The 12,534-nt window shown below is 40.9% G+C and overlaps 1 protein-coding gene across 3 annotated transcripts in view; it reads right to left on the bottom strand.

The window, feature by feature from the left end:
* Positions 1–1,068: 1,068 nt before the first annotated feature.
* SEC23B (SEC23 homolog B, COPII coat complex component) overlaps positions 1,069–12,534 on the bottom strand; it is a 46,592-nt gene continuing 35,126 nt past the window's right edge. For all 3 annotated transcript variants that reach the window (XM_021921271.2, XM_021921268.2, XM_021921269.2), the window contains exons 17-20: positions 11,217–11,303; positions 7,657–7,812; positions 7,217–7,282; positions 1,069–1,545 (exon numbers count right to left, since the gene is read on the bottom strand). In XM_021921271.2, the coding sequence (XP_021776963.1) occupies positions 1,456–1,545; positions 7,217–7,282; positions 7,657–7,812; positions 11,217–11,303 (399 nt within the window). In that variant the 3' untranslated portion in view covers positions 1,069–1,455. The remainder of the gene's footprint in view (positions 1,546–7,216; positions 7,283–7,656; positions 7,813–11,216; positions 11,304–12,534) is intronic.

Genomic DNA, 12,534 nt, shown 5'->3' on the forward strand with positions numbered 1-12,534 from the left:
AAAGAAGAAAAAAATGGACTTCATTCAGTAGAATAAGCTAGAGTTTCTTAGTAAATAGAGAACAAAATATTTCTTCTCTCAAAAAGCAAACAAAGTTTAGAAATTCTGAGGAAAACCACAGCAAATCTAAGAAATCATAATCCAAATAGGGAGCAAGCCAACACATGGCGCGATGGAATGTAAGAAAGTAACTCTGATTCTGTCCTTCGGAATGTTTTCCTCCAAGTGGCATAGGGACTGACTGGGACACTAGCACCCTAGAGAAAAATGGCATCCTACCTGGCTTGGACTTGAACAATATTTACATCATCATGACTGTGTAAATGCTTCTTAGGAGCTTTCAGCTTTCACAATCAACTTAGTGACAAAAGATATGATAATAAGCCAGAATATAATTTCTTTTTTTTCTGAAACAGGGTCTTGCTCTCCCACCCAGGCTAGAGTGCAGTGGCATAATCAGAGCTCACTGCAACCTTGAACTCCTGGGCTCAAGCGATCCTCCTGCCTTAGCCTCCCAAGTAGCTAGGACTACAGTTACACACCACCATGGCCCAGTAACTTTTAAAATTTTTTGTAGAGACAGTCTTGCTATATTGCCCAGGCTGGTCTCAAACTCTTGGCCTCAAGTAAGTCTCCTGTGTTGGCCTCCTAAAGCATTGGGATTACAGGTGTGAGCCACTGTACCTGACCCAGAATATAAATTTTACCTATCTTGATAATATAAAAATAAATAATATATATAAAAATAAAAATACAAAAATGACCAAAGGTATAGCTGGAGAATAGAGAGAAAGGTCTTAATATCTTGATTCTTTGGGAATTGAGATATGGGCTAAAATTAAATACATCAACAACAAAAATCTTGTAAGGAGAGGTTAAAAGCAGTTATCTTCAAAAAGTAGGTCTGAGTTTATAGAGTGGAGGTAACTTATTTGTTATAAGCTCTTTAGGATAAGGTATTTGTTTCATTTTGATCCTGCATATGTATTACTTTAATTATGAGGATTAAGTTCAGGAAACACCTCTTAAGGAAGTCACTTAAAACACATACACACTCACACAGACACCTCAGGAAATCACATTTGTATTCGCAATATTTTAGCCAGTACTTTCTGCATCTAGATTTATTTCCTTTATGATCATTAAGATTCTCACCTAAACAAGTTGCCAAAATACACTACCTCTGATTTTATTTAGATTCTAAAAGTTAGGATACAAAAAGCACATAAACATCTACAAGTACCAAAACATTTATGACCTTATAATTTTATAGTGCAAGAAAAAGGACAAAGACAGGAATACAAATAAATTATAATCTAAAGAGTTACATACAAAATTTCCTTGATTATTTGTTAAAATCTGCTAGAAAAGTAACAGGAATGTTATTAAGCCTTTCTAGACATTTTGAACACGATCTGACACCGTTCTCTTCAATTTCCTGGTTGCATCCTCAGCTTAGCAGGCACTGGAGACAGCCAGCTTCTTCAAATGGTCCATGAACACCTGCAGGCTAACATCATCAGTTAGGATGGGTGCTCCAGTTTCCTGAAATGGAATGATAAAGATTAGTTGGCAGATATCTTAGAAGCTGGTTAGAATTCATGAGCTGTCAAGCACCTTCCCTCAGAGTATTCACAGGTGTTGTCCCCTCTGCTATGAGTACTCCCATCACCCCATCCTCTGCCTCACTAACCACTTCTTTTGACTAAAGCACAGTTTCCTCACAAAATCCTTTCCTGGTATGCCGAGATAGGCTGCCACCACCTGCTAGTTTTGAGCATCAGGACTTCTACTTTACCCTCTTCTCCACAGTCCTGATGAAGTACCCAGGGTCTAGCTCCCCACCAATGTGAGCTCACGGAGCCCACATGCCTGCCCTTCCTCTTAAATGCTCTGCTTACCACAGAAGCTGGATAATGGTGTACCCATGAACAAGTGAACCGGTATCTCCACTGAACAGATGGATACTTCAAATATCAGAAAAAGCTTGTAATTTTATTAATGTTATGGGAAAAAATTGAACAGAAACCTCAATTTGTAGTAAGATTCCAATTTTGTAAAGACATTTAAAATATATATATATATACACACACACACACACACAATAATACACTTTATATTATGTAGAAAAAAGCTGGAAATAGTTAACTCTTTAGAAAATGATTCTAGGTAATTTAAATTTTCTTATTTTTTAAAACATATTCATTTTCTAAAATGAAACCGTACTGTTCTAATTAGAAAAGTGTAAGCATGATCAAAATGTTTTCAGAGGATTTCGAGGAAGAAGGAGTAGAAGATATACTTTTCTCTATTCCTCCCACTAAGTACAACTGAAAACCTTGGGCATCTTATATAAACCAAGCCTAAGAAGACGTTTAAAGGTGGAGAGAAGACAGAAGACACACTGAAGACCTCGGGACGCAAGCAACAACACGGCAGCGAGTCTCCGGGCTTTCTTATGCCTCATACACTCCGAGTTTGGAGCTGAGGAAGCTGGCAAATTGTCACTAAGCGCAGACTCAAAACAAAACAAAACAAAACAAAAAACAACAAAAAGCACCCACTTTCTCTAGCCAAAGGACTAAAGCAGCCTTGCAACACAGAACAATCTTAGATAATAACCCCTGTACTCTGGGCAAAAATGAGAGGAAAAACTGTGGCCCTGACCCCCCTGAACCAGCAAAGGCTGGGTGGGCAGCCAAAATTTCTACCCTCACAAGGCAGTACCAAGGCACCTCAACACTCCCACCAAGATGGTGGCAGAGAAGGCTAAGTATGGAACCAGGAAGTTCATCCCCAGTGGCCAAATAAGAAATTGTCCTACCCCTGTGGTGTCAGTAGAGGTCATGTGGGGAGCCTGGACTTCCACCCCAACCTGGCAAAAATATATGCCCCTCCCCCTGCCTACTGGGGTGGCATCAGAGGCCTGGTGGAGGGTCAGGACTTTCACCTTCACCCAAGTGTAACAAGGCCATCTCCACAGCGGTGTCATTGAAGGCTACGGGGGAGCTGGAACTCCCATTCCCACTAAGCAGTAACAAGATATCACTAGGCGCCCCCAGGTGTCAACAGAGGCCAGTGGAAAACCTGGACTTCTCCACCTCCACCTGGCAGTAATGGAGCCCACCAGCACCCCCCACACCCCCACCCCCACCTTCCCTGTCAGAGCAGTGTAAGAAAAAATCAGTGAAAAGTAGCAGGTTTAAATAAGATCCAGGGTCTCATACAAACACTCAAGTGTCCAAGTTTCAATTAAAAAAATCACTTATACAAAGTGATTACCAAGACCTCCAAATGAATTTAAAAAGACAATTGACAGGTGTTAACACCAAGTTGACAACAATGTTAAAATCACCTGACAAAGATTTTAAACTAGCCATGATAAAAATGCTTCATGAGCAATTACAAACACACTTGAAACAAATGAAAAAATAGGAAGCCTCAGCAAAGAAACAACAAGGTCCCAGGAAAGAAGTGGAAGACATGGAGAACCAAAAGGAAAGTTTGTAACTGAAAAATACAGTGACAAACAAAAAGCTCAGCACATAGGTTCAATGCAGAAAGGGAACAGAAAAAAGAATCAATAAATTGGAAGACAAAATAATAGAAGTTACCCAAATGAACAAAAGAAAGAAAATACATGGAAATGTAGTACCTGGGGTACTGCAACAAATCTAACATTCATGTCACTGGATGTCAAAAAAGAAAGAAAAGAGAGCAGGTGACAAGGTATTCAAAGAAATAATGACCGAAAACTTTCCTATTTGGCAAGAGATACAAACCTACAGAAGTAAAAAGTTGAGTAAACCAAAATAGGATAAACCCACAGAAATCCATGCCAAGACATGTCATAATTACACTTTCTTCTCTGCCCCTGCCCATCCACCCTGAAAACTAACAACAGAAAAAGACTACTGGAAGCAGCCAGAGGAAAATGACACCTTCTCTACAGGGGAAAACACTGAGACTGACGGTGAACTTTTCATAAGAAACCATAAAGGCCAGAGGAAGCGGCACAATATTTTTCAACTGCTTAAAGAAAAGAGCTGTTAGTCAGAATCCTATACGCAGAGAAAATATTCTTCAGAAATGAAAGGGATATCAAGACATTCTCAAATAAAAGAAAACTAAAAATTTATCACCAGCAGATCTATGCTAAAAAGAATGGCTAAAAGTAGGCTGGGCGTGGTGGCTCACGCCTGTAATCCCAGCACTTTGGGAGGCTGAGGCAGGCGGATCACCTGAGGTCAGGAGTTTAAGACCAGCCTGACCAACAAGGAGAAACCCTGTCTCTACTAAAAATACAAAATTAGCCAGGCGTGGTGGTGCATGCCTGTAATCCCAGCTACTCGGGAGGCTGAGGCAGGAGAATTGCTTGAACCCAGAGGTGGAGGTTGTGGTGAGCTGAGATCCCGTCATTACACTCCAACCTGGGCAACAAGTACAAAACTCTGTCTCAAAAAAACAAACAAAAAAAAAAAAAAAAAAGAAAAAAGAAAAAAAGAATGGCTAAAAGATCTTTAAAAATAAAGAAAACAATAAAAGCAACCATATAGAGAAATATAATAGGTTTTCCTTTTTAAGACTTATCAATTACGTTTGATGCTTGAAATAAAAATTATAACATTGTCTGATGTGATACTAAATGTATGCAGAGGAAATATTTAACATAATTATATTACTGATGGGGGAGAAGAAAGTGATGGAAGAGGGAGGTAAGGTCTCTAGACTTCACTTGAACTGATAAAAAAACACCAGTAGACTGTGATAAGTTACGCATATATGATGTAATACCTAGGGTCTGACCAGGTGTGGTGGCTCATGCCTGTAATCCCAGCACTTTGGGAGGCTGAGGTGGGAGGATCGCTTGACCTCAGGAGTTTAGGACCAGCCTAGGCAACATAGCAAGACCTCATTTTAATTAAAATAAAAAAAAAACCTAGGGCACTTAGGAGCAACTACTTAAAAAAGCTAAATTAGGAGATACACTCAAAAACATTACAAACAAGTCAGAAGGGAATCCTAAAACATGTTCAAATAACTCATGGGAAGACAGGAAAAAAGTACACACAACGAAGGCAGGAAAAAAGTATACAAAACGAAATGAAAAAAGAAAAGCAGAAAACAAAAAATAAAATGGCACACTTAAGCCCTAACATATCATTAATTACATTTTATATATAAATGGTCTAAATATACCAAGTAAGAGAGCTCAGCAGATTGCATTAAAAACCATGACCCAACTATACACTGTCTATAATAAATTCACTTCTTTTTTGAATTTTGTTTTTCAAGATAGAGTCTTGCTCTGTCGCCCAGGCTGGAGTGCACTGGCGCAATCTCGGCTTACTGCAACCTCCGCCTCCTGGGTTCAGGCAATTCTCCTGCCTCAGCCACCCGAGTAGCTGGGACTACAGGCACGTGCCAGCATGCCAGCTAATTTTTGTATTTTCAGTAGAGACGGGGTTTCACTGTGTTGGCTAGGCTGGTCTCGAACTCCTGACCTCGTGATCTGCCTACCTTCGCCTCCCAAAGTGCTGGGATTACAGGTGTGAGCCACCACACCCAGCCGGAAGAGTTTTTAAAAACCTATTGCAAACAGGAGAGAGTAAATAATAATGACTAGAGCAGCAACCAATGAAATTGAAAATAAAAAGATAATAAAGTCAATGAAATGAAGAGCTGATTCTTTGAGAAGATCAATAAAATTACCAAACTCTAGCAAGACTGACAAAGAAAAGAAAAAACAGAGATGACATAAATTTATCAATATCAGGTATAAAACGGGTATCACTGCAGACTCTACGGACATCTAAAGGATAGTCAGGGAATCCTACAAGCAACTTTATACACGTAAGTTTGACAGTGTAAACAAAATGGAACAATTCCTCAAAAAACACAACTGCCATAACTCATCCAATATGAAATCAATAATTTGAAAAGCCCTATAACTATTAAGGAAGTTGAATTAGTAATCTAAAAACTCTCAAAAAAGAAATCTCTAGGCCCAGATGGCTTCATAGAAAAATCAACCAAATATCTGAAGAATCCCCAATTCTACACAATCTTCCCCAGAAATTGGAGAGAAGGAAACACTTCCCAATTCATTTTATGAAGCTAGCATTATCCTGATACCAAACCAAACAAAAACAGGAGAAAAAAATGAAAACTACAGACCAATATTCCTCATAAATATAGATGCAAAAATTCTCGAAAAAATATTAACCAATAGAATTCAGCCATATATACAAACTCCACCTCCCATCAGATCAGTAGCAGTACTAGATTCTAATACGAGTGCAAACCCTATTGTGAACAACGCATGTGAGGGATCTAGGTTGTGTGCTCCTTATGAGAATCTAATGCCTGATGATCTGTCACTGTCTCTTGTCACCCCCAGCTGGGACCATCTAGCTGCAGGAAAACAAGCTCAGGGCTCCCACTGATTCTACATTATGATGAGTTATACAATTATTTCATTATATGTTACAATGTAACACTCATAGAAATAAAGTGCATAATAAATGTGGTGATGGAAATGCCGCACATCTTGACCTTATCAATCTCAGTATCCTGGTTGTGATACTGTATTATAGTTTTTGCAAGATGTTAACACTAAGGGAAAATGGGTAAAAGATACAGGTGATCCCTCTGTATTATTTCTTATAACTATATGTAAATTTACAATTATCTCAAAAAAGTTTAATTTTAAAAGTGTTATAAGAAAACAGAATGAAAGGAAAGACTCATCTGAGAGAGACACAAATGCTGGGAACAGTTAGATAAAGTAGTAATTGGTGGGGGGCGGGGGGGTGGGAGAAAAGGAAAGGAATTAGGCTGGAAAGTGAGGAGGCGGCAAAATCGATGGTGACAAGTTGCCCTGTGTTCTCGGCAGAGAGAGGACTAGGGGCCACGCTGCTGTGTGACGAAGGAGACGACCCCCATGGAGGCCACAGTACAGTGCTCTGTCCCCTGGCCTGAACCTGGTATGTTATGCTGTATATTGTGGAAGGGGACCCGCCCAGGGAGCCCCCTCAAGCTCCGGCCTAGCCATGTTATTCAAGTTGATTCGCTGCCTGCTACTCCCCAGCAAAATACCCAAGTTATGCAGTTATTCTGTCTCCAGGCCAAAAGAGATCCAATTTGTAGAATTTTAAAACAAATTAAAAAAAAAAACTAGCTTGGCATCCTCCCCAAATACCTGAAAATTTCTTACCTGGCCCCAAGCATAGAGGTTATTGTGTGTCTGAGATGGGTTCACTTTGGACAAAAGGAATCGAGCCTTTAACAACAACAAAAAGGTTTAAAGATTAAAAAGTGACATTAATATTAATGTAACAGAAAAAAGATAATTTTTTACAACATTTCTTTGGTTAAATTAGAATTGTTTTACTGCACAGTAATTGATTTCTTTAGCTTAAGCCCACTGGCTCTCCATTTAAGGATCCTAAAACATAAAATGTGTATTTTATCTCGGCAATCCCTTTACATAAGTGTATTCTGACCACTCATTTAAAAATAAGTCATATTTGGAAGATTACCTGTGTGTCAACTTATGTCATCGCATAAAATATTAACCATCCTGTTTGGATGTATAGCAATAACAATCTATCATAAAATGAACAAACCACTGGAGCTAGAACTCAGCTTGCTCACCTGACTGCCTCCATGCTCCGTGTTAATGTAACGTGGCATCGGGAAGCGTGCTTGCAGAATTTCTTGAGCATCATCCAGTGGTGCCTGCAGAAGGTGCTTGAAGTTTTCGTACTCGGGCATGTCCTGGTAGCCAGCTTTACGCCATTGGGCTATGGTCTACACAGAAACAAACCAACCAAAAACTATTGTGGAAACTGTAACAACAGCCTTCACTGACACTGACATTCTACCATTGCCACCCAGAGCTTGTTTCCAGTGAAAAAGTCTAGTGTCAAAAATGACAAGCTTCAGAGGGAGAGCAAAGCAGAGCTACCGGCAGGAGGAGAAGCAGGAGTAAGAAAAATGGGTGCATCCAGGACACCCCTGCCTGCACATTACCCCAGGAATGTCAGGCATCACTCATGCCTCCTCTCTTCTATATCAACTAGTTAACAAAGCCTGGGGATTACTCATCCCAAGGAGAGGCGGCCTCCCTCCTTTTCCACTTCCACTGTTATCACTCAGTCTAGCCTCTCATCTCCACATATCTGGTAAGGAAAGGGCTTTGCTGGCTGCCCACACAGACTCCACTCCCCCATCTCCTTGCCTAATGGCACACATATTACACTCCTCCTCCAGTAAGCAGTAGTCATACAGACTTGGGTGCAACTGACTCATCCCTATCCCCTGCTCCCCCTGGGCCCTGAATTGGGGTACCCTTGGCAAAGGAGACAAGAGCTGTAAGAATCAAAGTATGAGTGTTGATCAGGCAGTGAAGAGAAGCCATATGCTAAACTGTAGAAAGCAGACGATCTGTCTCCCTGACTAAGCTACACATTTTATCACCCTTCCTTCTTTTATATTCATCAGCAACTGCTCTAGAAAATATCTTATATCACAGGAAATCAAGAAACATTCATTAACTGATTCATATACCTTTATAAATAAAGTGAAGTGCTTTTGCATGTTATTTAGGGGAACAAGAAGACAATGGACAGGAAAAATGGAGAAAGAGGCTACAGCAAGTGTGCAATGTGTCTTAACAGAGCCATTAACATGGCTCCAGGCAGAGGATTCTCATCAGATGCCTCCTTCTGTAGCCTGCTCGCTTCCTCTCAGCGTGGCAGTTACCATTTTCCAGGTCTAAATGCTGTGATTGACAGTTGGCCTATGGGAAATGCCCACAAGCTCACCAGGGGCCAGGAGTTCCTAAGAACACTTGCATTCAGCACACTCGGGGCTTTGGGAAGGTGACAGCAGTGTCACTGTCTTTATCCTTAGAACCCCTCACTTGCACAAGAAGGTGCTCAATAAACAAGTAAATGAACAGCATCAGGGGTTACAGAGGAAATGTCGATAAGGGGTGAGCTTAGGGCAAAGAATGTTTCATCGTCAGTACAGTCGGCCCTCAGTATCCACGAGATTGGTTCCAGGACTACTCCTCCCAATACCAAAGTCCATAGATCCTCAAGTCCCTCATACAAAATGGCATAGTATTTGCATATAACCGACGTACATCTTCCCATATACTTTAAATCATCTTTAGATTACTTATAATACCTATTACAATGTAAAGAATATATAAATAGTTCTTGTGTGTTTCTTTTCTTTTTCTTTTTTTTTTTTTTTTGAGACAGAGTCTCACTCTGTCGTCCAGGCTGGAGTGCAGTAGTGCAATCTCGGCTCACTGAAACCTTCACTCCCCGAGTTCAAGCGATTCTCCTGCCTTAGCCTCCCAAGCAGCTGGGATTACAGGCGTCTGACACCACGCTTGTATTTTTGTATTTTTAGTAGAGACAGGGTTTTGCTATGTTGGCCAGGCTAGTCTTGAACTCCTGACCTCAGATGATCCGTCTGCCTTGGCCACCCAAAGTGCTGGAATTACAGGCATGAGCTACCACACCTGGCCTGTGCTATACATTTTATTTGTATTATTTTTTATCATTATTTCAAAATTATTTTTAACCTGCCATTGGCTGAATCTGCAGAGGTGGAACCTGTGGATACGGAGGGCCTACTGTACCGATACCAAAGGACCCAGTGGGAAGAGCAGCTGGTCATCCGGCTCTCAGTCTAGGACTATTACTGACAGCCTAGCACTTGTGTGCAAGTGGCTAGCAGACTGGGTGTTAATATGCTGAAAAAAGTTTACAGTTATAAAATACTGAGGAGTATTAGAAAACGAATACTTCCTAAGTTACTAAAGGAATCCCAAAACACAATTTATATCTTTTCACGATATCAGAAATCATTTCTAATGGTTGGCCACTAGGAAACCAAATCAATAGCCAATATTATGAAGGTAGAGAACATACAATAGAAGAAAAAGCATCACTGAATATAAATATCACCATCATCTCCATTAAAGGATTTTTCCATAAAGATGCAAATAATTCAGAGAAGCTATTCCCTTTCTCAGGGCATGAGCCCCACTGAGAAACCCCACAGAGTCTCAGAATTTCTTTCTGAGAAAGAAATGGACTGAAAGCTATCCACAGCCATCCTAGGGATCCACAGACATAGTGTGAAGTTCCCTGGGCCATGTTATTTCATCAAAGCACAACTTTAGCTCTAAACGCTAACTCTGAAAGAACAGTAGTATGTATAAAATATTTACTGAGGAGAATAAACTAGTTTTGCCTAACTTTGAAGGTAATGATTTACAGTGATTTAAAAGAACCGGCCAGGCACAGTGGCTCACGCCTGTGATCCCAGCACTTTGGGAGGCTGAGGCGGGTGGATCACGAGGTCAGGAGATTGAGACCATCCTGGCTAAAACGGTGAAACCCGTCTCTACTAAAAATACAAAAAAAATTAGCTGGGCGTGGTGGCGGGCGCCTGTGGTCCCAGTTACTCGGGAGGCTGAGGCAGGAGAATGGTGTGAACCCGGGAGGTGGAGCTTGCAGTGAGCCGAGATCCGTGCCACTGCACTCCAGCCTGGGCAACAAAGCAAGACTCTGTCTCAAAAAAAATAAATAAATAAAAATAAAAAAAGAACCACCTGAGATTTTTTTATGGCATATATTATTATTTATTATTTTTTGAGATGGAGTTTCACTCTGTTGACCAGGCTGGAGTGCAGTGGTGTGATCTCAGCTCACTACAACCTTCACCTCCCGGGTTTAAGTAATTCTCCCACCTCAGCCCCCCAAGTAGCTGGGACTACAGGTGTGTGCCACCACACCTGGCTAACTTTTGTATTTTTAGTAGAGATGGGGTTTTGCCTGTGGTCAGGCTGGTTTTGAACTCCTGACCTCAGGTGATCTGTCCACCTTAGCTTCCCAAAGTGCTGGGATCACAGGCATAAGCCACTGTGCCCGGCCCATATTTACAGCAAATATTATTAAAATTAATAAACATACAAATACTCCAGAGACATAAGAAAAGGTTCTATTCACTAGAATAAAAGCCACTGCGCTTTCTAAGCCCAAACTGTTGTTACAAATGTCATTAAAAACCTAAATTAATGAATAAGAAGAAAACAAAAACCAGTTAAGGACAATAATTCTCCTTGTGTGCACAATTAAATAAATGTGTATGCCTTTTCCCCAATTTAAAAACAAAAAATAGTATCATCTTACCTCACCAAGATAAATGACAATTTGAAAGAAAGTATCCATCAGCAAAATTCTGTCAGCTAGAATGCTGCTGCTATCCAAGAGTACTGGCTGAAGAAAAAGAGAGAGAAAGATGGCATTGGTTTTCCCTGCTCCCCACACAGCCACCACTTCCACCCAACCCTGACCCCATGCCTGGTATCCATAGCAAAGGCTATTTACAAATGGTGCCCAGCACAGTGGCTCCCCCGTTTTCTTCCTGACACACTTCCACTTTCTGCTCCTGACTCATTCTCGACTTTGTAGGAAAAAGAGACTCCAAATAATTCCTCATCAACTGAGAAGGGAAATTAATACCTTTTTTTTTTTAAATTAAGAGTCGGGGTGTTGCTCTGTTGCCCAGGCTGGAGTCAAGTGATGTGACCCTGGCTCACTGCAGCTTTGACCTCCTGGGCTCAAGTGACCCTCCCACCTCAACCTCTAGAGTCGCTGAGGCATGCCACCATGCCCAACTAATTTTTTATTTTTTGTAAAGACAGGGTCTGACACTATGTTGACCAGGCTTAGTAATATCTTTTGATCTTAGAACGAAAAATAATTCTGAATATTCTCAGTTTTGTATGTATTTTAGCAATTAGAGACACTCTCTGTAGATGAGACAGAATAAAGATGCCTATATGAAAAATAGCATTTAACACAAATTTTGAAGTTTACTACAAAATATATATTATGGCTGGGCGTGGTGGTTCACGCCTGTAAACCTAGCACTTTGGGAGGCCAAGGCAGGCAGATCACTTGAGCCCAGGAGTTCAAGACCAGCCTGGGCAACATGGCAAAACCCTGTCTCTACCAAAAACACAAGAAATTAGCTGGGCAGTGGTGGCATGTGCCTGTGGTCCTAGCTATTCAGGAGGCTGAAGTGGGACAATCACCTGAACCTAGGAGGTGGAGGTTGCCGTGAGCCAAGATCACACCACTGTACTCCAGCCTGGGTGACAGAGTGAGACCCCATCTCAAAAAAAAATACATGTCTATTATTTATTTATAAGTAATATTTTATATATTATATAAATAGCTATATAATTTTTATATCAGTAACTTTTTTTTTTTGAGAGGGAGTCTTGCTCTGTTCCCAGGCTGGAATGCAGTAGTGCAATCTCAGCTCATTGCAGCCTCTGCCTCCCGGGTTCAGGCGATTCTCCAGCCTCAGCCTCCTGAGTAGCTGGGATTACTGGTGCCATGCCCAGCTAATTTTTGTATTTTTAGTAGAGACGGGGTTTCACCATGCTGACCAGGCTGGTCTCAAACTCCTGATGTCAGGTGATCCACCTGCTATTTTAGT

The sequence above is a fragment of the Papio anubis genome, chromosome 16, assembly GCF_008728515.1.
Source record: "Papio anubis isolate 15944 chromosome 16, Panubis1.0, whole genome shotgun sequence".
Lineage (NCBI taxonomy): Eukaryota > Metazoa > Chordata > Mammalia > Primates > Cercopithecidae > Papio > Papio anubis.